This window comes from Crinia signifera, chromosome 1 (genome assembly GCF_055691185.1).
Source record: "Crinia signifera chromosome 1, ASM5569118v1, whole genome shotgun sequence".
In the NCBI taxonomy this organism is placed as follows: Eukaryota; Metazoa; Chordata; class Amphibia; order Anura; family Myobatrachidae; genus Crinia; species Crinia signifera.
This window is the reverse complement of record NC_139217.1, coordinates 391,313,775-391,340,546: the sequence shown is the minus strand read 5'-3', so window position 1 is coordinate 391,340,546 and position 26,772 is coordinate 391,313,775. Positions and strand designations below refer to the sequence as shown.

Below are 26,772 nucleotides of genomic sequence, written 5' to 3'. Positions count from 1 at the left end.
CCCGACTGTCAAAACACTGACAGCCGGGTTCCTGACGGCCACCTGCTATTTTCCCTCGTGGGGGTCCACGTAGATGGCGAGCGTAGCGAGCCACCGTGCCTGCAGTGTGTCGAGCGCAGCTAGCCTGCAAGAGGCTTAGTTGCACTCACCATGCTGTCTGAGTCCGGACAGTCAGGATCCCGACATCAGGCTAATGGCTGTCGGGATCCCAACTGTTGGACCCCTGTACCACACCCAGCACATCAGGTACACCACAGAGCTGTCATTGATGGGCTGACTCTTGTGACAATAACAGCTTGATTGCCCCTACATATTAATATGCCATAAAAAAGCTGTACTTTGCATTTGGTAGTAAGTTGCAGAACATTTAATTTTTATTTTAAAATTAAAATAAAATTTCAGTGTCCAGGAGTATGATAAAAATCATGAATCCACTGGGAAAACTGCAGCATGGCTCCACCTGGGGCTCTAGTGACTGGCACCCTGAATAAGGTTCTTTTTTTTAACCATTCTGAGTGTAGACTTAAAAGGACATGTATAGACTAAGCTGTAGTATGCAATGTAAAGGAGCAGCAGCTAAGGCCAATAAGGTATTAGCATGCATAAAAAGGGGCATAGAGGCAAAGGAAGACAGTGTAATATTGCCACTGTATGAATCATTGGTGCAGCCTAATCTAGAATACAGTGTTCAGTATTGTACTCCAGAAAAAAAGATATCTTGGAACTGGAAATGGTTCAGAGAAGCAACAAAATTGATTCACCGCACACTACTCCTCCACTATTCCTTACTATAAGGACATGCATAGCGCTCACTTCCAATCCACTCGGAAGTGCTGCGGATATTTCGAATTGAGAGGAGGGGTACTCATAAATGAAAAGACTAATCAAGGGTCACGGGAGAGAAAAAAGGTTGGGAACGGCTGCTCTAAGGTTAGAGGAGAGAACGTTTCATACCTTGCGAAGGAAAGGAATCTATACAGTAAGGGCAGTGTAGATATGGAATATTCTGCCAGAAAAGGGTGCGATGGGAGACTCAATGGATGTATTTATGAAAGGGTTAGACAGATATTTGGTAGAAATAACTAACAACGTCTCCTGGGTGTATTTAAAAAAAAAAAATTAGAAGATCAGGAAATGAAATATACTGTAGGTTGAACCTGAAGGACTCAAGCAGCCCATACACGCTGCTATGAGAGCTGACCCGATGTGTGCTTTGAGGTGCGCGCTCCCGCGCACCTCATCGCACAGTACAAAAAGTATGTGCTTGCACATATGTTTTGTACCTAGTTCTCATCAAATCGCATCGCATTGCATGCACAACGTGTGCACATGCAATGCAATGCGATTTGATCCGTGCTAGTACAGCACGGAAAGCACGCCCACGAAGCAGTGTGTATGGGCTGCTTCATGTCTTTTTTTTTCCTCATCAACTGTTACTTTGGGTATGGATCTTGGGTATTGGTTCTACACTATTAAGGTCGACTGGCCTGTAGTCGACACCTGAAAAAGGTTGACAGGGTCAAAAGGTCGACACATACGGTCGGCAGTCAAGAGGTCAACATTGGTTTTTCGCGTAATTCCCCCCCCCCCCTTAATGTCAACACAGTCGACGTGGACACAGAAAAGTGCACCACGTGCGCTTGCCATGCTTCGGTCTATTCTCCCTCCATGTCCCAATGGATGATAGGGCATTAAATACTGCCTGTCTGCACATGTCACTAAGCAAAACACATGAAAAAGCAATGTCGACCTGACTGTTGACCTTTGCAATGTTGACCATTTCACCATGTGGACCTAGCGGCCATATTTCGTTCCTACACATGGCACAAAACACAATTGTGCTGATTACAGGTGGCCTTTCCCTAAAATAACTTGCTGAAATGCCACTTTAGGTAAATGTTTACATAAAAATGGTACTTGTGTATTATCACGGCGCCCACGATATTAGGTCGCACGACATATAATCGCATGCCATCGCATGGCATACACCAGATGCACAGCGATGCGCTTTTAAATTGTATAAGCCCCCTAAATGATGTTTAATTGTATAAGCACCCTAATGGGGGCTTAAAATGTTAAATGCACCCCCACGCCACCCCCACTATGAACGCCAACCCGAAGCCTGGTGATCGTACCGAGCCCGCGAGGGGCAATGGTACGCGCCTATGACCTTTTCATACCTCCACTATCCACATCGGCGTGGAGTTGATCTTATATAGTGTGGCGAGCCCGAAGCGTGGCGACCACAGCGAGCCCCGCGAGGGGACGCGTATAATTTTACATGTATTCCGCGTCCCCTTTGTGGGTCTCGCTGCGCTCGCCACACTATATAACATCAACTCCACGCCGACGTGGATAGTGGGGTTATAAAAAAGTTCATAGGGAGCGTACCGCCGCCCCTCGCGGGCTCGCTGCGCTCGCCACGCTTCGGGTTGGCGTTGATAGTGGGGGTGTCGTTGGGGGTGCTTTTAACATACTAAGCACTCATCACGTTTAATTATGTTATAGGGGCCACTTTTAACATGGAAAAACCCATTAGGGTGCTTATACAATTATATGCGATATAATGGCATACAATGCGATGGTATACAATTTAAAATTGTATAACATCGCCTGCTATCGCCTAACATCGCATCCCATCGCATGCCTTATGGTCTGCGATGCGATGGGCGCCGTTTTAGTACACAAGTACCATAAAAATAAGTTACCCCTTACCTTTGGTGTATTTATTTTGGTCTTTATATGTAATAGAAAACATGACATTTAGGCCCTTATTCTGATTGAGTCGGATGGCTCCGAGTGCGGACGGACGGCCAATGGTTGGTGTTTGCGCATGTGCAGAGGCGTATCTGCGCATGTGCGAACGCCTCACACGTATGAACACGGCGTGAGTTCCGTGCAGAAAATGATCATACGGAACCATCCGAGCAGGGGGTGGAGAGAGGGGCGTGAAGGGCTGTTTGGGCTCATTACCATATGCGTACGCCAGCGTTTCATGGGCGTTCCCATGAAAACGCTGGGCGTACGTATGGTAATGCGGCCGTGACACACGTGTGGGGGGCAGACAGCTGACATAGCCGGATGTCAGCTGGCCGCCCATATCCCTGCTTTCATACTGAAAATTGTCCGAGTAGTCTTGAGCACTCGGTTTTGCCTGACCACTCAGTCCATCATTCCGATGGTCAGCGACCATCGGAGGATGGGGGAGGTTCCCACAGATGGAGGAGGTGGTCACATGAAACATCCACTCGCGGTCTGTTCGGTCTGCGTCTTACCGCATATGGACGGTGTGAGCGATCCGTACGGTAGGCGGGGCTAAGAACGCTCTGTTCCTGTCAGAAATACGCATCCAGCCGATTCAACTAGAATAAGGGCCATAGAGTGGATCATAAGACAAATAATATTTATTTCAATAGGTTGTCTTTGAGGTTGATTTATAACTAACCTGTTCTCATTATAAGATCTACATGTCACATTATTCCTTGAGTTCACCTATTGAGGAAAGTAATGGCAAATCCAGATGGTTCATTCTAGTCAATAGCTGTGAGATGTTATATGCACTCAAATGCTGGGAACCATTGTAATGACAGCAGAAAGTTTGGCCAGATGCACTAAGCTTCAAAAGTGATAAAATGGAGAGTGATAAACAGCCAGCCAATCAGCTCCTACCTGCCATGTCACAGACTGTGTTTGAAAAATGTCAAGCAGGAGCTGATTGGTTGGCTGTTTATCACTCTCCATTTTATCACTTTTGAAGCTTAGTGCATCTGGCTCAGTATGTTGTTTTTTTTTTTTTAATTGGTGCAACAGAATTTGTGATGAAAGTAGACTGAATGCATTGAATGCCCTTGCTTGTGATACTGGATCCAGAAAACAATACAATAAAGGGACAGGTTGATAGCTTCAGATAGATTTGTCAGTCAATCACATGGTAAGGAGCTTCTTCCAGATTTGGCAGTAAGAAATACACTGTAAATAGGGATGTGGACTGGACACGCACAGTGTTAATACAAAGCAACCTAACATACTTCATTGGCATATGTAAAATGATTGTGTATTATTGTGTATAGCTGAGTTCCAGTACCGTAGAGTCCCACATCCAAGTGCATTTTAGTAGTAGTATGTTGTACAGTAGTTGGGCAGCCACTGGTTAAACCATAGTGGTAACAAATAAAGAAAGTAAGAAATCAAATAGAGATTAAAGTGTAGACATAATTAATCAATGGCAGAGAATCATCCGTGGAGAATTTATCTTCTAGCCTTCCTGGTCCTGCAGGACACCTGTATTTTTTTCAGGATTCATGTTCTTCGTCCAGTGTAATTCATCACTCACCCACATGGTCAGAGACTCCAGCAGCTGTGATGATGGCCCCTTGAAAGGTTCAGACATTTATAAAGTGGAGAAAAAAGGGCTTGTGTTTTGCCATGGTATTGATAACTAAGGGAAAAGATTGTGTCCTTTCAGTTACATAGGGGACCCAACATCTGGTGAGTTAAAGCAGTCATGCATTAGGATATCTGAACTATAATGTAGATAGACCTAACCAAGTACACATTAATGACGCAAAAAGGTCATTTATTCATGAATGTTTTTGGTCTCTCAAACTGTTTTTGTACATTTCTGACTTGATATGGATTCTGGTTGCATAAGTGAAGACTAATACAAGCAGTATTATATAGATTCCCATAACTACGTACAGTAACTACCTTTTACAGCTCAATTATATTATAGAGAAGACAAAGTGGAGATGGCTTACAGCCCAAATGGGGTAAAAAATGAAATTCCTGGGGGTGATGGACGGTCGCGCTGCCGAGCCACAGCCGGGCATGCATATGAATCTATATGCATGCCCGGCTATATCTCTCCATTACCCCCATTTAATTTCATTGCATAAAGAATCTATATGTAGATTCTATATGCATGCCCGGCTTTATGTGTTACAGTACTGTAATGTACAAGGATCTGACGCAGTGCGTCAGACCCTTGTTTATGACACGCTTCCCTGCGTGATGCCCGGGCTCTACCTCCAAGTCTGTCTGCTTCTTCAGTAGAGTCGACTAGTTGCTGCACCATCTTGGCAGCACACAGTCTGTACTGCTGCTGCGGTGCCAAGTTTCTTTGCCTGGTTATAGGCTCCTGTCAATGTATACCCATCTCTAGTCTAGGGGGAAAACATTGCACAGAGGGTCTCTATATCATCTTGAAATACTGACACTAATAGTTGCCTGGATGTCACATTATCAATTGGTATACAACACACTGTGGGCCAGATTCTCTAAGCTTCAAAAGTGAAACAAATGGATAGTGATAAACAGCCAGCCAATCCGCTCCTGTCTGACATTTTTCAGACACAGTCTGTGACATGGCAGGTAGGAGCTGATTGGCTGGCTGTTTATCACTCTCCATTTGATCACTTTTGAAGCTAGATAATCTGGCCCACAACCTGGCAGCCGATGATGATGATGATGATGGTTACCATGTATGGCTGTGTGTGGTACAAATTTTGTACTACACACAGCCATACATGGTAATCATCATCATCATCATCAATGGCTGCCAGGTTGCGTAACATACTATCAGGATATATCATCAATTGCTGGGGGTACAGTGTGTATTACAATTATGATATTTCCTTCCTCTCAAATCAAGGGGGTAACATCGGCGTGTCTAAATATATTTTGGGGTAAAGGGTAAGGTTCCCTGATTCCTGCTGTAGGGGATGTGGGTGGATACAATGGGAGTAAATACAACACTTGGGGAAGATTTCTCAAATCTTGGAGAGGGATAAAATGGAGAAGTTTTTCATGCCAACCAATCGGCTTGTAACAAACGCTCTACAGGCTGTGCTAGGACAAACTGACGTTGCTATGGGCAACTGCTCCACTTTATCTCTATCCAAGGGGGCGATTCAATTGCTTTTAAAACAATTAGCGCCCACATAAACGGGCCTGGAGCTAATTCACATGCTGCATGCACCCCTCTCCTGAGTGAGAAGAAATTTGCACAAAGATGGGCAGTACGGCTAATTGCATAATCTTCTTTATTTTCAGTTATTACATAATGGGACATGGGATAACAGTGTTACCGCTATTAGATACTCTTCAGGAACAAATAGAACATAACGAAATTCACTAGCAATATGATTGTATTGTGAGTTACTAAATTGATGTATCTTTTACATTTTGTATGTAACAAATGAAATGCCTGTAGTCCAGGGTTCTGAATGTGTTTCTCATGACTAGAATACATTTCAGAAAGAGACCCCATGCTATTTGTGGAATGCAGGCTGAACTATGCCCTGCTTATCTATTGGTTGAGCATAAGCTGTTGTACTCTGCACTTAACCCCATTTCGACTGGTAGACTCTCAGCCTGGGTGGTGGTTTGTATTAATTTTTTTAATAATAGTATTAAATATTTGAATGTATAAATTGAGTTACAACATGTGATATAATTTATACACATTATTTATTCTCCAGCTAAAGAAAAGCATTAAAACCCCAGAGATGCCCTCAAAACATGTGAGGAACTGGATCCCTAAAGTGCTGGCGCAGAGGCGGCAAGGCCTGGAATCCTACTTACAGGTACAAGAACTTACTGTTTTGATAATTTCTTACAATCATTTATCTTCACTTCCTTGGCCTGAGGATCCTAAAAGATTTTAGTGTTCATTCTAGCACCCTCCCTCTATCTTTGACAACCCATACAGTTCCTGTTCCTTGCCTGGGGGGGTGTCACTGTCTGCTGTGGTGTTTCTAGCACAGGTCTGCTTTGCCTTTGCATATCAGTGCTGATATACAGACCATACTGTGCTAGAAGCACTACAGCAGACAGTGACACCCTAGGGAGGGAAGAGGAACTGCATGGGTTTTCAAAGATAGCGGGTGCTAGAATGAACACTAGATTTATCTAAGGTGTTTAGCAATCCAATGTTTACACTTTTACAATATTTCTCACATTCTAACCTGTTCTATTTAAGGAACTTATGGTGTCTACACACGGTGAGATTCCTTTGCTATTCGACTTGCTATACAATCTTTGCTAACTCATGTGCTACAGTATTTACAATTACAATTCCTGCTATCTGCATTCGATTTGCACTATATAGTCATTGCTGCCCTGTCTATCTGGGTTTCAATTTGTGCTGTCCTGGGATCGAATGGTAAAAAAAACCTGTGCGATCTGCATGCGACTTTTGACTATATACTCAAAATCTCATGCTGGATTGTACCGTGTGTACAACCCATTACTCTTTATGGCTATCTAGCGCTTACACTATGGCTTCACATATCCTCATCAAACTGAGTAATAAGGGCTGTGTGATATGGCAAAAGAAGTGCATTGTACGACAAACCCTAGATGCTACCCTCTGTGTCTTAATCACAGCAAGTATCAAATGTAGCCAGTAACTCTCTACCTGCTCTGCAGTTTGTTTGAATCGTTTTTTAATTATAAAGATTTTCATTTGTATTACCTTTTCTTCTTTTCAACTTTACTCTAGTGCTTTTTGGGACTTCCTCACTAGGGTTGCCAATTTGGCCCCAAAATTGCCGGGCAGCATCTGAGCACCTGCTCAGATGCTGCCTGGCTTCTCCTGTCCTCGGCTATGCAGCTCTGAGCAGAGCGACATGATCAGAGGTCACGCTGAACAGGCCTCATTACCTGCATCGCTGTCCTGGCTTGGCTTCCAGCCGCCCTCCTGGCTCCCAACTGCGCCTCCCGCCCGCAGCTGCACTGCATCGCTCTCCCGGCCCAGCTTCCGCCTGCACCCGGCCATGTAAATATGCAGGGTGGCTGGGGCATTTTTTTTTATTAGGGAAGCCAATCCCGGGATGGAGCATTATACAATCCCGAATTCCGGGATTTAAAAAATGCCCCGGGACTAGCAATCCCTATTCTGCACTTTTGGTTTTCTACAGAGTATTGTTCTATGCATCTGTGCATCACTGTGTGCCTTTTTTCCTTTCTTGTATATTATTTTATACATTTTTGGTTGTGTATAAAGTTGTAATGTTGGGAGGAGTCAGATCTTATTAGTTTTGCAATAAATTTGCAGCTTTAATATCAAAGACAATTGTTGTCGATCATTCTGGCATGAGAAGGGCTGGTGTGTCTGACTATATGGGGCTGTGCCTGGACTCTCAAACATTTAGTAAATTGAGCTACTGTATTCAGCTTCCAAGGCCTTCTTTTTAAAGTTTTAAAACATGGCAGCTGCTTTTACACTAGTCTGCAACAGCTATATTAAACTTTTAGTGGCGCCAGTTAGATACATATAACAATATTATTTTTAGAGCCAGTTTTGTACAAGAATGTTAGATCTGGTTTGTCAGGTTAAACCTACTCTAGGATGGAGCTTTGTCAAACATTAGGGCAGATGTATTTTGCCTGGAGAAGAGTTAAATTGGAGATAACGTGGAGATAAAGTTAAAGCCCCAGTCGATCAACTCCCAACTGTCATCATTGGCTGGTGCTTTATCTCCAGCTTATCTCTTCTGCAGGTTTAATACATCTTCCCCATTGTTCTAAAAATGTGGAATGCTGCACTAACTAGTAGTAACAGCACTTGGGCATAGCCTCCTCACTGGGTACTTTTTCCCAATTTGTATATTTTGTAGAGATGTGCTTTTGGATTTATTTGGTTCTCTTCACCAGATTAGCGGAAGCTCAGAGTTATCCTCTTGGCGATCTAACACACCTAAGAGCCGATGTCCAATAAGATGCCATTTTGCATAAATCGAAACTTGCACATTTTGAATTTTTTGGCCTTCTCATGACACACACACAAGCACTCGCCCTTTTTTTAATTGACCATGTCATTTACGATCTTCAAATGTCTATATACAAGTATTTCCAGTCCAAAGAAGTTTTTTTTTTTTTTGGCAGTCAATTTTACTAACTAATGTATCTTACCATTAAATATATTTTTGAAGGCATCGCCGTCATGGGCCACTACATTTGCTGTATTTAGTCTTTTCAGATTTTATGTATATCCAGGATCTCTTTTATTATTTGCCTCACAGCGCTGAGGTCATGGGTTTGATTCCCACCATGGCTCTAACTGTGCGGAGTTTGTATATTCTCCCCGTGTTTGCGTGGGTTTCCTCCCACAATCCAAAAATATACTGATAGGCTAATTGGCTCCCAACAAAATTAACCCTAGAATGTCTGTGTGTGTCTGTCTGTGTGTGTGTGTGTGTGTGTGTGTGTGGTGTGTGTGTGTGTGTACATGTGGTTAGGGAATATAGAGTGTAAGCTCCACTAGGGCAGGGACTGAATGTTCAAATATTCTCTCTGTAAAGCGCTGCGTAATATGTATGCGCTATATAAGAAACTGCTAATAAATAAATAAAATAAAATTATTAGGTGCTGATCAGCTCACTTCATAGTCACATGTAGAGTAACTGATTATAACCCTACTAATAAACTAAATAAAGGCAGTCAATCTGGATGTCGTAGCCTACATTGGAAATTAATATCAATTATATTTACAAGAGGCAGTATTGCAAGTTCTAGGTCTGCAGAACATCCAACATGATCCCTTCCACCAGGTACAAAACTGCCTGCTCCTGTACTTCCACTTAATTTGTTTTTGCAGTCACCTGTGTTAAAAACCCTATTCTCATCCAGATTCTATGCATTAATTAGGGCTGATTCTGAATTGGATGCACAGCAAAAGAAGCAATTGACTTTGCACCTTCATAAAACCATGTTGTGCACAGAATTGGCCCCCTGGACCTCTCCCTCAGCAGGGGATGGTGTAAGACCGGGGTAGCCAACTCCAGTCCTCGAGAGCTACCAACAGTTCATGTTTTCCAGCTCACCTCACAGGTGCACTCCTTACTGACGAACATATTTTCAAAGATCCACAGGTGGAACTAATTACTTCACTTGTGATTCTGTGAGGAGATATGGAAAACGTTAACTGTTGGCAGCTCTCAATGACTGGAGTTGGCTACCCCTGGTGTAAGGCTTCTTGGCATCCTAGGAAAAACTTCAACCTACTGCCCCAACCAATCCCACACTTGCACCAATACCAATTTTCCAGCCCCTCAAGTGGAAGTGGCATCTTAGAAGATCCACAGCTTCAACCTGCTTTAAGAGAAGAATCTTCATTTTGTGTGGCAGACTAGGTGGCACACCTCAGATCCTGGTGCTCTGGGCAGCTTTCTTATGGTATAGCTGGCGGGACATAGTTGTCTGTTTGGTCATGGATGTTCTGCATCCCAGCTGTAGTCACATTTGCATACTTGCCCTACAGAATGGGGCATACTATGCCGGTTTCGCCCTAAGCTTGCACTCTAAGCAAAATATATTAAACCACATCGAATTGGTTAATGTATCTATTTTCATTTGTATGTTAGTCTTAGTTTTGTATATTTTAAACGTCCCATAACGTCTTAAAATAATCCATTCAAACAACATTTTAAATTCACGGCGAGGTTACAGGGTGCACACTGACTCAATTACCGCAGTTCCGTACCATTTTTGTTTCTCTTCTTTGATAAATTTGAAAAATTGCCTGATCCACTTTTTCTTGCAATTATCTGTATTGATTGCCCTTGTAATGCTGTTTAAATAGAAAAATAGAAGACAAAATTGGAATCTGTTCTCCCCATAGAGCAGTCTCTCTTGTTTTTTTCTGTGGTAATGGAGGCTAAAAGCACATCACCGTGAGGAGGATACATCGAAGCTGAAATGTTTCTATATAGTGGTATCTGATCCAGGCAGAAAACCCAAGCCTTTTCTTGATTCTTATTAAAAACTTTGAACGTTGTGTTAAATAATATTAATGGCCTCGGTTGTAAGTACTTAACAGTCCTTTTCCCGTACAAGTGAATGTATTGATTGATTTAGGCTCAATGCTACGGCTCAGATTATAAGGCTGATACTATCGGAACCTTAACTGCTCTTGTTAAGTGCATGGCCTATCTTTAAATGAATCAAGATGATGATGTAGATTTAGGGAGAGCAGAAGACCATCCATCTCTTTTTGATCAGTTAATAACTTGAATCCATCATCGTGTATATCAGCTGGATGGAGTTTATAGGATGAATTCATGTCTTCAGGAGCCGCGAGAAACCCACTGCCTGAGTTCAGATTAGATAGGGCTTAAAACAAAGAAATAACAGATTCTGTCTCCTCGGTGGCAGCAATATATATTTCCCATACTATTAATGAGTTGTCTGTTCAGCACTGTTGACTTAAGTTTTAAGAAAAACCACATAAGGAAATCTAAATGTTGCTGTATTATAGCTTCTTAGATTATTATTCAACTGACTTTATATATCAATTGTACCTTTAAAATGTAAGCCCATTTGGCCAGGGCAGGGAGAGGGTGTTAGTCTTATAGTGCTGTGGAGTGCTGCATCTTCTTTGCATTGCAGATGCAGCAAAACCCCACTCGCAGTTTGCAGGGCTGTGATTAGTGCAATGGTGTTTGAGGACCCCGATATCCCAGGAGATCACATAATGGGCGAGCACCTTAATGCCCCCAGCACCCGAATCCCTTCGCAAGCATGCGAACACATCCCCTCGCATCAGGCCGAACCGAGGAGAAATCATTTGGGGTCGTTCACATTGAATGATTTCTTCTGCCTTAGGTAGTAAAAGTCACTCTAAACCGACTTTTATTACAGCCACTATCCGCCGAAAAGGGGGCGGGCACTGATGTCCTGTGACATCATCCGCCCACCCCACGCAGACCTCGGGCCGCCTGCATCACATAAAATGCTGGGTGTTCCCCTGCAGCCACCCCGGACCCTCCACTTATTGTGTTAACGTCTCGGCAAGTGTGATACTCTCCAAAGGCGTTCACACAAGGGGTCTGCACATTCGCATATACGTGCATGCACAGACCCCCCACCATTGGACATGGGGCTGATTCTAACCTAGTCAAATGGATCTGAATCGACCCTAATGAGTGGGGGTGGGGGGGCAGCAGTGTAGGCAAATCTAGTGATAACTGGGTAACTTTGAACACCCTACATCTGGGTGACTGTAAACACATCTTGAATACTTACCTAAATGTCTGTTATTACCCAAGTCTTATAATACTGCTTTTTGTTCCCAATTTTAAAGCTGAGCAGAATACGTGGTCGCTATATACGTAAATGTTGATAATAACCATGTTTTCATAGCATCCCAAAGGATAACCTTACTAATAAATTGCCCAAGAAGCATACAACTGGCAGCCAAAGCTAGTGGGGATAGCCAGGTTCCAGCCTGGCAGGAAACCTAGCTACATTTACTAACCACCTCCAATATTTCTTACATTCCTTTAGCAAGCCCTCACCCAGTCACCAGATCCCCTGCACCTGGGCTCTTCCATGATCGCATGGCTTCAATAGTAGCTCTGTGCATAGGAATGTGCTACCACCGTTTATTCACTGCTGCTTGTCTTCATTGCCAAGCTTGAAGCAGTCTCTCGATAACGTCTCATTATACTGAAGATAGGCCAGATTGGTGTTTAGGAAAGTTACTAAAGAAAAAAAAAAGAATCACCTGTTTTTAACTTTTTATTTCATCTCAGGAGTGATGAATGGCTTATTATGCTGCATAGGTCTTTCACGTACGGTGACCTCGTCGTAATGTTGGTTTTGATATGTCTCCAGCTAGGAAATTTCCGGGCAGAAATATAAATCCACCAGCAGCTAATCTGGCCTCGGTCTTTGCTCTGAGCTTTTGACACATTCCCTACGTTCTATATTTATCAAACACTGGAGTAGTCTCCATCACAGGTTATTGGTTTAAAGCCACGGATTGATGTTCTAACTTCTATATCATCACGTGATTAGAAGGTTGCTTAAGATTAAAGACTGGATTCTTCGTTGGACACATCTGCATGGACTTTCCGTTTGTAGGTAGCCTGAGATGTAACTAGACTTTTTGGTGCCATGTTCCAGTAAGAGATTTGGTGTCCCCCCCCCCCCCCCTCCCCCCACGTTTATCCAAAAGGGACATTTGAGCATGACCAAACTGATCCCTTCCCAAAAATTATACACACATTTATAGAACACTGCAGGAAAACAGATTTTGACACAATCCGCTTTACACAACATTCATGCACTAAACTAGATATTTTGGTGCCCTGTGCCAGAAATCTATTTGTTGGCCCCATAGCAAAAACAGGAAGTTTTAGGGGTGTGGCTTTATAGGAAAGGTGCATGGCTACATAATGCCCATTACACACTATGCCACACACTATAATGCCTATTACACACTATGCCACACACTGTAATGCACATTACACACTATGCCACACATCGTAATGCCCATTGCACACTATGCCTCTATGCCTCACACTGTAATGCCCATTGTACACTATGCTGCACACCATAATGCCAATGGTACAATATGCCGCAGATCGTAATGGCGTTGCACACTATGCCGCATACAGTCATGCCCATTACACACCAGGCCTGGAACACCCGCCGCTACCCCGACTCCCACAGGTCAGTTTTCCCCCATCATAGCTATACCATTTGCACATGGGTAATGGTTCCTCCGGCTCTGAGGAGGGTGGACCCCCGCTGCCGCAGTCCCTGTATACAGGGGTGGCCAGGCAGCACACACACCTTGGGCACAACATTACTGTGAGCGGGCCCACCTATGGAGGTGCTGAGCTTCCTTCCCCCAAGCTCTCCCTTGCCCTGTATGGGCCCAGGTCGGCTATTTTAGCAGGGCACTGCTAAAAGGGCAGGGCGCAATTTGACCCTTAAAAACTGGGCAGGGTGCAGCTAAAACATCCTAGCGTGAAAACTAGTAGAGTGGCCAGACTGAACCTGATCTTTAGTAAAAGGCACATGGCAGCCCACCTGGTGTTTGCAAAAATGCACCTAAAGGACTCTCAGACCATGAGAAACAAAATACTCTGGCCTGATGAGACAATAGTTTGAAGTCTTTGACGTGAATGCCAGGCGTCATGTTTGGAGGAAACCAGGCACCACTCATCACTAGGCCAACGCCATCCCCACAGTAAAGAATGGTGGTGGCAGCATCAGTCTGTAGGGATGTTTTTAAGCTGCAGGAACTCAGAGACTAGCCAGGATAGAGTGAAAGATGAATGCAGCAATGTACATCAAGGATGAAAACTTGCTCCAGAGTGCTCTTGATCTCAGACTGGGGTGACGGTTCATCTTTCAGCAGGACAACGACCCTAAGCACACAGCCAAGATATCAAAGGAGTGGTTTCAGTACAACTCTTTGAATGTCCTTGAGTGGCCCAGCCTGAGCTCAGATTTGAATCCGATTGAATATCTATGGAGAGATCTGAAAATGGCTGTGCGACGATGCTTCCCATAAATGCCCAAAGATAGGTGTGCCAAGCTTGTGGCATCATATTCGAAAAGACTTGAGGATGTAATTGCTGCCAAAGGGGCATCAACAAAGTATTGAGCAAAGGCTGTAAATACTTATGTGCATGCAATTTCTTTGTTTTTATTTTTAATAAATATCTCCAAAAACCTGTCATGTTGTCATTATGGGGTTTTGTTTGTAGAATGTCAAAGGGGGGAAATTATTTATTCCATTTTGAAATAAGGTTGTAATATAACGAAATGTGGAAAAAGTGATGTGCTGTGAATACTTTATGGATGCACTGTCATTAATATAATATACATTTTTGTTTCATGTTCTACAGGTAGTGGAAAGTTTTCGGCACTGAAACTGTAGACTAAGCAGGAATGTGCAGCTCGTTTTCATTAATGCTCTGTAACTAGTAAAGATTAATGTATATTTCTCTTGCTAATTCTTTCCAATTACTTAGATGATATTAATTCCCCGGCTTTGTTAATTATACCGGAGCACGGTGGGTAATTTTTAGCCATATTTTCACAGCAGGGGATTTGAACTGTATAACCTTGGCCTCCAGGCAGGTGTCTCAGCAGACCAGGCTCTCTGACTTGCGTCCATTCATTTTCAGATCAAGCCTAATTGCTGCAGACTGCCTGCCACAGGTACACTGGCGATCCTGCATACACGTCATGTACATTCTTCTCAGAACAAATAAGAAAAGATTAATTGTTTGTTTTCTTTCCATCCCCAGAGAAATGCAGCTGCTTAATCAAGAAAAATAATTTATTTTTTTAAGTGTTTTTTTTTTTCTTTTCTTTTTTTTTTCCCTCTCCTCTCCTTGTAACAAATGGTGATATTTCTGTAGGAAATAAGGCTAGATGGATTTGCTCACAGAGAAATATTCCTAGTTTAGTTTTCTATAACTTCAGTGAAATAAATCCCGGCAGTGAGATTAATTGCTGCTGTTCACATTTCTCATAGTAACTAATTTGGGATCAGGTTTTTTTTTTTTTTTTTCGTTATTCCGAGTAATACTGTTGTGTTGTATCCCCATTTGTATAGTCTGTAGCAGGAGAAATCCAATCAAGCAGACATTAGTAAAAAGGTTTAAAAGAAGAAAAAAAAAGATAAACACCACACACACACTTATTGCAAATTGCTCTTAATTGTTGTAGCACAACGTGTAGCAAACATGGTTTCCAATTCTAGTTCTACCTGCAAACAAACACCATCAATTCTGTCTTCCCCAACTGATAAGTAAGCTATCAGAGTGGAACTGTTTCATTGGAAGCTATTAGTTCCATACTGTGATTTACAACAAGGAATTCTGGGTAATGTGTGCAAGAATTGTGTGTAGGGAAAGTGTTGTGTCGGTTCACCCCGTACAAGAACACTGAGACCAGTTTGTGTCACTTAAAATCCGTGATTGATATAGGTAGGAGATAGATTTCTGCTGATCCATGCATGGTATACTAGATCAGCCATGTCTGTGTCGACCCCAAAAATCCCGACTGTTAAAATACTGACAGATGGGTTCCCGACGGCCACCGGCTATTTTCCCTCGTGGGGGTCCACGACCCCCATAGAGGGAGAATAGAATAGGTGGCGAGCGTAGCTGTGCCCGCAAGGGGATTTGATGTGCTTGCCATGCTGTCTGAGTCCGGCCAGTCGGGATCTGACGTCGGGCTAATGACTATACCACACCCATCTGGATACCCAGGATGAGAATGACTTTTCATAGTTGCTTCATTGGTATCTCTGTCACGTGTGTGTGGTGCTTGGCAGGGGAGCCTTGCAGCACCGGCAACACAGAAAACATTTATTTATTACCAGTTCTTTATATAGCGCTCACATCTGTCCCTGCCCCAGTGGAGCTTACAATCTATATTCCCTACCACATGTACACGCACACAGACATACTAGGGTTAATTTTTGTTGGCAGCCAATTGACCTACCAGTATATTTTTAGATTGTGGGAGGAGTCCCTATAGGAAACCCACGCAATTACGGGGAGACTATACAAACTCTGGGCAGTAAGGGGCATGATTCAGACCTGTTATCAAGGCTGCAATTTTTGCAGATTGCCAAAACCATGCATCACTGCAGGAGGGTAACATAATACACATGTGCAGAGAGAGTTAGATTTGGGTGGGGTATGTTCAAACTGAAATCTAATTGCAGTGTAAGAATAATGCAGCCAATATTTACCCTGCACAGAAACAAAATAACTCCCCCAAATCTAACACTCCCTGGACATGCTAAGGGGTATACACGCGAAGTGCTGTTTTCTAAGCAATCTGTGCAGAACGCTTATAAAGTAAGCACAGATCGCTCCGTGTGTATACCCTTTAGCGATGGTGATGCTCAGTCCCGCATGTCACCATCGCAAGCTCAGACACTGTCTATCTCACTAAGATCGCCTATAAGTATAGGCAAAACACTGTTCAGCACTGATCACTCGGCACACATCGCAGGTGCCTCGCATGAGTGCACTGATGTTTGCCGAGTTATCTGAAGGGGGTTCCCGTCACCCCATGTGTACAGGGTTTAACATTTGCCCCACCTGCAGTGCAGCATGGAATCATCCATCTGCAAAAATTGCAGCCTTGCTATTGGGTCTGAATCAGGCCAATGGTGGGACTCGAGCTCATGACCTCCTGGCTGTGAGGCAGTAATGCTAACCATTACTCTGTCTGTGCAGTTTGTTTTAAACTAGTATTCCTAGGTGTTTCCCGATCAAAGCTAGCAAACACATTTTTTTTTATTCACCTTAAAGGGTGCGATTACCAGGTGCTGTCTAAAAAGCTTTCACTCCAATTTTATCCCAAAAGTTATTATAAAAGTTCAAATAGAACTTGGATTTGGATTTTGTGGTAAACTTTTTTAATTCCTTTCTATAAAACTAAATTTTCCTCCATCACATACATTTCAAACTGGTAGATATGGCTAAGTTTTTACATAGTTAAAGAATAAGCAGTCTTCTCTTCATTTCGGCACACCTCTTTATTTCCAGGTTGAGTTTCTTTATGGTCATGATCACATGATCACACTGACCACATGATAGTGGTCAGTGTGCTCCAGAGAAGGAAATGTAAAGTACTTCTAGCAATGTAGCGTCGCTCTCCGCCTTGAAGCGTAACTGTACACTGGCAAGTAACGGCACTGGTCTAATCAGTAATTGCATGCTTCTGCTTTTCACCTGTTCTCCCACTCCCTGAAGAGCTGCGCAGGGAACAAATGTCAGGAAGTAAAAAATGAAGAATCCTTTTGACAAAGTATTGGTAACATTACTAAGTTCATTTTGTGAAAATGTGTCAAGTTTGGCCGCCAAAATAAATGCCTTGAGAGCGTAAAACAGGGAGCGCTGTGACACCTAAGAGGAAAATCAATAGCAATTCATATTTCATATGTCTGTAATTGCTTGTGAGAGCATAGGAGCTGTGTGCTAGAGAAAGTCTTTTGAAAACGTTTTTTTCACCCAACAACGACATTCTCCTATTTGTCATAAAATCTGCAACAGGAAATAATTCTGTGGCCATATCCGCTCTATAAATGTTATTTGCAATGACCTAGAGCTACCATGGTACATCTTTGCTGAATATTTTTGTGTTCTCCACATACTATAGAATAGGCAGAATGCAGCAAGCATCGCAACAACTTGTGATGCTTGCCTCCGGTCTCCGCATGCATATCAGTGTCTAGTAACGTCGTATGCATGAAGAATTTGGCAAAGGATGGATTTTGCCGTAAAAGCCATCTTTTGCAATGATAGAACTTCCAGGTTTTGGACCTGGAGTCCTGTATTCGTATGTGTCCAGTGATGCACAGGCCACCAGGGATGATGGGAGGGATCCAGTAAAAATCTTCACAGCAGTAATGCGCGATAGAAGCCTATAGTCGGCAATGCCGATTTAGAAATGGCGTTGCTTACTGCATCCAAGCTTTGGGATGGATCACATTCTGGGCTTGGTTCATATGCTGATCGCTGCCAAACCACCAAAAACTGCATTTTCTAAGGTTTGGCCACATTAATAAACTTTCATCCATCTCACCGAATAACATTATTGAATGGAACCATTAAAGAATCAGAAATTATTTCAAGATCATGATCATTTGTGAAAAATCTAAATGGCAGTGTTTCATATAATAAAGGGTTAATCTATCACTACCCCTAGTTCATTAATTACCATTCAAAGCGATGCGACTCAGTAACTCTGGGGGGAATTCGTGTTGTGGATTGGGAGAAATACCAGAACACCTGGGAATCAAGGTCTGACCTGATGGTCACATGACCGCTGGGACCACAAATGAGCTACTGAAGGCACCAGAAGGCGGTCACTGCTGTGACACCCAAAAAAAAATACGATCCGCATGATGAATGTTGACACAATCAACGTCAATATTATGACCATGTCGATGATATTAATGTTAACATATGGTCCTGATACCTTTTTATTAATCCTGGTCATTCCTAACAAATAGTGTCTACTCCTAAAATGTATCCAATCAGCCAAATGTGTAAAAACTGCAAAAACAATTTACTTTGTAATTTGGCTCAATAAAGACTTCTACCAGTGGCAGCACTTGGGACTCCTCCACTCCAACCCAAGTTCACAATACACCACAAAGCAGTTGGTGGCAGCAGTGGGCCCCTTAGTCCTCAGGCTTCGATGCAATGCACCTGCTGCATCAATGTTTGTTCCGTCTCTGACTCCTACAAAAAAAGTGTGTATAGACTTGTCTAAAAGTCTGCTCTTCACCACAGTGTATACCTAAAAGCACTAATGGAACTGCAATTAAAGACAACTTTGACCATGGCTAACCTTTAACCACAGTTGGGCTGTATCTCGCAGTTACACAACCAGTACCAGCATGGCCTGCCTTATATATATGGAAAACCATTTGTTTGGAATTGTTGCAGCATTGCTGGTGTTATACCAAGTTGTTTATGAATTAGGAAACCTCTTGAGTGTTTGAGCTTCTGGAGGTACATGAGGAGGAAAGAAAAGAAACACTGTGGATTTTCAAGGGTTTTTGATTGGTGCCAGATGACTGCCCGACCGTGGGGATTCTGACAGTCAGTACTCAGACATCAGAATCCCGACTGATTAAATGCCCGACAGTCGCGATCCCGATTGACAGGAACTATTATCCCTTGTGGGGGTCCATGACCCACATAGAGGGTGAATAGAACCTGTGGCGAGCCCACAGTGGTGCAAGGGGCTTCTTTGCACTCGTCCCCCTGTCAAAGCACCGGCAGTCGGGATTCCATTGTCTGTATACTGACTGTTGGTATCCCAATTGTTGGACATCCAATTTTGATAGTTGCTGAAATTTTAGGTCATTCTCCCCAGATATGGCGGCATTAGGGGTTCCTCCAGTAAAGCCAATGACCAAACTAAAACATTTATTAGCAGTAAGCTGTTTGTTTACACAGCAGAACAATCCACTCAGTCTTAGTCAATAGTACAGAATTGAATTCACATCTATTTAATCAGATTGAGACCTTCTTCAATGTGAACCACATCACTTGCCTTCTGAAGAGTGGTGTAGTCTCAGGAGAGAGACAGTCTCCTATTTCCTACATAAATGAGATATCCCATAAAGAAAGGATTTCCCCATAGAACTTGACAAAGGAGTACAAAGCAGAGTCACAAATGTTCCCTAGCTAAAACAGAAGAGCAATTGATTAGATCTAGAACTGTTTTATGATTATGGGTTCGCCATCTTGCACAAGACACCAGTCCCTAGTAATCTGCCAGGTCATATGTGACTCTGTAATTCCATGGAGTCTTTTAAAGCTTCTACAGGTTTTCAGGTGAGACAAAATAATGCTTATAGGCTCACACAGGAATTGGTGCTCTGTGAGGGGCTGTTTGGCGCAACTGCAGTAAAAGTGTATGAAGACACATCTGTATAACCCATGTTGCATTGGTGGGTGTAGTTGTTCAGATACAATACCTTGCTATTAATTGTATTTTCCCCTTTGTGTTGACCACATTATTGTAGGATTCCTGAAATGTTTAATTTATTGTAATATTTGATCTTTTTTTTTTCTTCTTTTCTCTGTTTGATATCATGGTTTAAGAAACTACAAGTGGTAAAGCAGTCCTATTATAAGTAAACTAAGATGTCATCTGAATAGAGAAAATGTCGCTCACGTTATAGATTTCAGTTAGATTAAAAACCAACAACTTGGGCAGCATTGATTAGCCTGACAGTGAGTACAGCAGTGCATTTATCACTTATGGCCGTGCTGTGGAAAATCTAATAAGAACAAAATCCTTCTCTTGTAGGCCAGTAACGGGATCATTGTGGCTAACTGGTCTTTCGCTAGTTAGCTTTTCCCTGATGACCAGATCATGTGCCGTCTGGATCATGGGAATCATCAGCTTGTTCGTTTCACTGCTAAATAATCTTCTTTCAATCTCATAAATTAGTGGTGCATAGTTTGAAATAATTAACATACCAGAGGTTATGTAACAGGTGCTAAAATCATGGAACCGGTGTCATTTTTCGCACTAATTTTTCGATAACTTAAAAAGCGCCAATTACTTAGATGGCTTATATTATATTGCCTTCTTAACCATGTAGAACAATTTTCTAGAGAATAAGTAGTGATAATGGGGGAAATTTACTAAAATGTGTATTCTACTTCACATGTGATGTTCCTATGGGCAACCAATCAGAATCTACTTATTTATTTACCACCCTCTAGAAGATAGAAGACAGGATCTGATTGGTTGCCCATAGCAACATCACATGTGAAGTAGAATACACATCTTAGTAAAATTCCCCAAATGAGCGTTGTGGGCATTGTAGAACTACAGAGGCGTTTCACTGTGCTACTCAGCTGCAGAGCTTAGCAATCATAATATTTCTATGGACTCCTTTTTAAAACAGAGTTATTATTATACTATATTTTATATGGCGCAACAAGGGATTACAGAGTATAAACAATAAGGAACAAGTACAGGGTACATACACATAGCTGCATCAGTAGATGACACTGAGATAAATATCAGGGTGGAAGAAAACCGCAAGATTTGATGCCATTGACGATGGTTTAAGTCGAAGCGGGAAAAGTACATTAGGCGAGAGATCCCTGCTCCTGAGCGCTGATATTCTTATCCTAGCAGTGAGGAACAAACAGTGACTTTGAATATGTCCAGAGCATCATTTATAAGTGACTACGGCAGTGGTTCCCAAACTGTGCGCCTAGGCTCCCTGGGGTGCCTCGGGACACTTACAGGGGTGCCTCGGGTTGGTCGTCCAGGACCAATTTAAATTATTTATGATCAATTAGTTCTGGACAAAACCAGTGCTGGTGACTGCCAATCATAAAATGTGTACAATCAGAAGCAAATCATGCCCTTTACCACATAACTGACCCTAAGAATCACATATAAACAAATCACATATAAACACAATCTACTGTACTTAATTTGATATATATTTTTTGGGGCCTAGGGGTGCCTTGGAAAAATTCTGATACTCTAGAGTGCCGTGATTATAAAAAGATTGGGAACCCCTGGACTACGGTATTGCAGGGCATGATATAGGCCTACTCGTGTTATTAGCTTTCTTTCTTTATAATCTTATAATGATTTTTTTTATGAATAAACATTTAGCTGGATAACAGTGAATAAAATAGTTGACATTTTAGTCAGAAATGTGTATGTGTGTCAGTGAGGCAGCAATGCAGGATACATATAGACGGTTGAGATGCCATCATTTAGAAGACAGACCGTGGCATCCTGACAGGGACTGGGTAAGTATTCTTCCCCCTACCCTCCTAATCCTTCCTACCTGATGCTTTACCCTCCTGGTTAGTGCCTAACCATAACCTTCCCCCCTTAGTGCCTAATCCTAACCCTCCCCATTAGTGCCTTACCTTAACACCTACTTTGCAGTGCCTAAACCTCCCTCACCACAGCCTAACCCTAATTTCCCCTAGTACCGTAAACTAACACCCATAACCCCCCTTCTCCCGAGGCCTAACACTAATAGTCTGGCTGGCGGTCAGGATTCCGGCTTTGGCATTTCCAGTGATGTCAAGATTTTGGCACCGGTGATATTGCGGCCGGTCGGGATACTGGTGCTGGGATTTTGTCCCCTGGCATCCCGACCCTCCGTTATGCTAAACACATTCCAGGCGCAGTCAGTGAGGTGGAGGATGCGCTGCTTAATGTGAGTAGATCCTGTGACGGATGGTGTTTACAGATGTAGTGTGACAGTTGGATGTAGTTCAAGGGTGCGGTTACGATGAAAAGTGTGCAGTGGTTGAAAAAATAGTACACAACCATGTGAGCTAATGCGTCCAATCATGTTAGTTAGTTTTCTGTCTACCATGCCACAGTAAGGAATGATAAAAATTCCACGCAGGATTAGATCAATGTTTATTGTGCCAACAGCAACTTTTCAAATCAGTTTGAGGAGACTATACAAACTCCCGCAGCCATCTCCCAATGGGGGAGATGGCTGCGGGGCCCTATTCCCTGACAGCATTGCACGGGGGATCTCAGCAGAACGAGCCCGACTGCACAAGAATGGCCGAGAATGGCCAGGAATTGACGAGCTCCCGGCCGCAACATCTGGCCACGCCCCCTTCTTGTCCAGCTACAGGCAAGACATTCAATCCTGCCTGCAAATTCTCGGACGAGCAGACCAAGAACAGGTCAGGGTCATGACTGTCGGGCCAGCTCGACAGCCGTGACCCAAGATTGAATACCCCCTAATTCTTTTTCACACGCAATAAACATATTGGTTTATTCCATCTAATACTGAGTGTTGTTCTTTCGGATTCAGTATTGAATCCCGGCGGTCGGGATCCTGGCGTTCAGAATCCCGACGCCGGAATCCCGACAGCCGAAATGCCGACAAGGGGGGACGTGGATCGCCCCCCCCTTGCAGGCTCGCTGCGCTCGCCACGCAGCGGGCCCGGTGCCTCGCTACGCTCGGCACACTAATTTATTCTCCCTCCAGGGGTGTCGTGGACACCCCAGGAGGGAGAAAGTGTCGGCATTTCGGCGGTCGGGATTCCGGCGTCGGGATTCTGAACGCCGGGATCCCGACCGCCGGGATCTTAACTGCATCCCGTTCTTTCATCCCTTACTAGCATTCATTTCGTTTTTAACAATAATTTGTGCATTTTGATTTGTAGTAAGTGGGCAAATTGTACATTTATAGTATCCATGTATTTTTTTCTAGTTCATAAATGATCTTTAGAGATATTTTCCCATAAGGTATGCGAGCTGTGTATGACAAAAATATGCTGCCGTGAGTGACTTGCTTGTAATTTGTGGTCGCATTTGAGAAAAACTGCTCGGAAGACATTTAAATCACTAAAGAATAATTTAAATGGAGCTTAATAAGCGAAGTAATTGCATTTTAAATAAATGTAAGTTCAATAATAGAATCTTTATTTGCCAATGCAATTTATCATTGTACGCTGTTCTAGAAGAAAAGAACACGCTCCAGCAAGAGTGGAATGGCAGCCACTTGCAGAACGCCAGGTAAAACCTGGTGGATAATCCTGGACACCAATTGCCTGTGTATTTCATCTGATAAAATCTAGATCTAAGACTATTGCGTTGAACGTGTCCTTCTAATATAGAGCTTGCACCCGTCCTATTTTTAGTTGGCCATAATTGTTGCTAATTTGAGTAAGTTTAGGTCTTTAGGAAAGTATTACGTTTAAATGGACCCGGACAAAGAAGCAGGGACACACAGTTCTAACAAATGGTAACCCCACGATTTGCCCTACTGAGCAGGCCTGCAATTGATTACCTTTCACCCTGGCATCACAACTACTCTTAGGATTCAATTTTTTTTTGTTGTTTTGCATATTTTATTGATCAAAAGTGGTAAATGAGCATCAAGCGTGCAAGGAGACGATGAATTGTTTACTTGCATAAAAATAACCTTTCAATAAAGGAAGATGCATGGGTTACACTTTTGGTGCTGTTTTGCTGTCCGAAGCAGATGGCATTCAGCTGCTATTGATCTGCTCCCCCTCTCCCAGAGCAGCAGGCAATACGCCTGCTCGCCCTGCTTGCAAAGTCCTCAGATTGGGGAGCCGATCCGTGTTCTTATAGAAACACATGAGAATGAGGTTGTTCTTTAGTAGGTTATTTGCATTCTGTTTGATAACTCCCCCCCCCCCCCCCCCATGATAGATTTTGTGTTGTCATGGACATGCTTTAAGATGTCTGTCATGTTGAACATTATTTTCTCCTTCTTTCATTAGTGTTGTTTTTACATTTTTATTTAATCGCAGATCAGTGGTGTTATGTGTATTCAATGCAATATACTATTAGGGGGGTATTAGGGGGGTATTCAATCACTGTCGTGCTCCCACAGCCATCTCCCGATTTCCGCCCTCAACTCGTGGCCATGCCCCTTTCTCGCCTCGGGACATTGAATCACGACCGCCGAGCTCCAGTCGAGCAAAGCGAGAACGGGACATTGAATACCCCCCTTAGAATCTACCTGTGCCATCTCTGACCAATGTCAAACCACCACTTGCGGGTCTCACCCTAAAAAAAAAAATTAACTACTACTGTTCTAGATAAGCTGCGGATGCAGACTTTTTTTCTGCCAACCAGGCAAGTGGGAACCTTACATTTTACCATATTTTAAAAGCTTAACAAATCTAAGTTGTGCGCTACCTTTTCATGAGTCCGAAATAACATGTACACTAATGCAGTAATATTATTATTTCTATTATCTTGAAACCAGGACACACTATATTTTCTTTTATAGAATTAGAGCTTGAGGGCTGAGTACAGGACTAGAGGACATCCCCGTAGACCCGAGGAGAGGTAATTTTGTATACTCCAAAGGAAGGGGTTCTTTACGGTACGGGCAGTGAAAGTTTGGAACTCGCTGCCAGAGGAGGTAGTGCTGGCAGACACTATGAACATGCGGTATTTAAGAAGGGCCAGATACATTTTGAGTGTCAAACAACATATTGGATTACAACACTGTTGTTAGAGTTTAGCAGAGGGATGAGTGCACAAAGCATAATATAATTAACATCAAATTATTAAAACTTAGTCTGGAAAATCATATTCTCAGACAAGTTGATAGAGGAACGTCCTTATTCAACTTTACTAACTAATTAACTAGGTAATCTTGCAGCAGGGCTCTCCTACCTCCAAGTCTGTCTGTTGTTACCCAGTTTGTTTTATCACTGTCTACTATTGTAAAGCGCAACGGAATCTGCTGCCCTATATAAGAAACTGTAAATAAATAAATTAACCCAAGAGTGAATGTGTGTGCATGTGGTAGGGAATATAGATTGTAGCTCCACTGGGGCAGGGACTGATGTTAATGTTCAATTATTCACTGTAAAGTGCTGCGGAATATGTGTGCGCTATATAAGAAACTGTTAATAAATAAATAAATCTTGATGCTATAGATGATTATCTTTAAAAATGCATTTCTGCGGCATTAATTGGGTTTTGTCACAAAACAGCCAGAATGGAATATGTGTATGGCCCCCATGTCTTGTGCTTTATCCTAAACCAGGCATGTCCAAACTATGACCCTTTAGCTGTTGTGAAACTACAAGTCCCATCATTCTTTGTCACAGTTTTGTTATTAAGGAATGCTAAAGCTATGGCAAGGCATGCTGGGATGTGTAGTTTCACAACAGCTGGAGGGCCATAGTCTGGACGTGCCTATCCTAAATCCTTGTAAATACCTGTATGCCTCACTGTATATTACCTTGGACGAATATGTAAATGTGATAAATGCATGGGGATCAGTATGCCCTCTTTGCGGTCTGTAGGTACCCCTCACACGTCCAGTAAGATTCAAGGTCATTTTACTAAGATGGGAGTTCTATTTAAGATGGGATGTTGCCCATTGCAACCAATCAGATTCAATTTCTTATTTATTTAGCGCCTTCTAGAAGATAATAGATAGAATCTGATTGGTTGCTATGGGCAACATCCCATCTGCAATAGAACTCCCATCTTCAATTGAACTGCCATCTTACTAAATGTACAGGTCTATTATTGTAATATTTTAGAAACCTCTTGGCCTGTTATCTTACAGCAGAAGCTGAGCGGGTCGCACACACGGGGCCTGATTCCGAGTCACACACAGTGCCAGTATTCATGCAGTTGATCACTTGTTCGCTACTGCACAGAAATTCTCCTACAGCACAAGTGTTAGTGAATGTGTATACTGTGGTGATGGAGATGTATCAAGTTTCAAAAGTAGAGTGATAAACAACCCGCCAATCTTCTCCTAACTTCCATGTTACAGGCTGGGTTTGAAAAATGACAGGTGGTAGCTGACTGGCTGGTTGTTTATTGCTCTCCACTTTATCTCTTTTCAAAGCTTGATACATCTGGCCCATGGTATCAGCAGTGTCTTGGGTGGTGTCTTTATCACATGCACACAGATAGTCCTTCTTTACAACTTTTGATAGAAGTGGCTGGGTGCTCAGCTGATACAGGAGGCAA

At 42.8% G+C, this 26,772-nt stretch overlaps 1 protein-coding gene across 1 annotated transcript in view; it reads left to right on the top strand.

Moving 5' to 3' along the window:
• Nucleotides 1-26,772, top strand: part of SNX24 (sorting nexin 24) — a 126,968-nt gene that overhangs the window by 68,354 nt on the left and 31,842 nt on the right. The window contains exon 3 of the mRNA XM_083151585.1: nucleotides 6,480-6,584. Coding sequence (XP_083007711.1) covers nucleotides 6,480-6,584 — 105 coding nt within the window. The remainder of the gene's footprint in view (nucleotides 1-6,479; nucleotides 6,585-26,772) is intronic.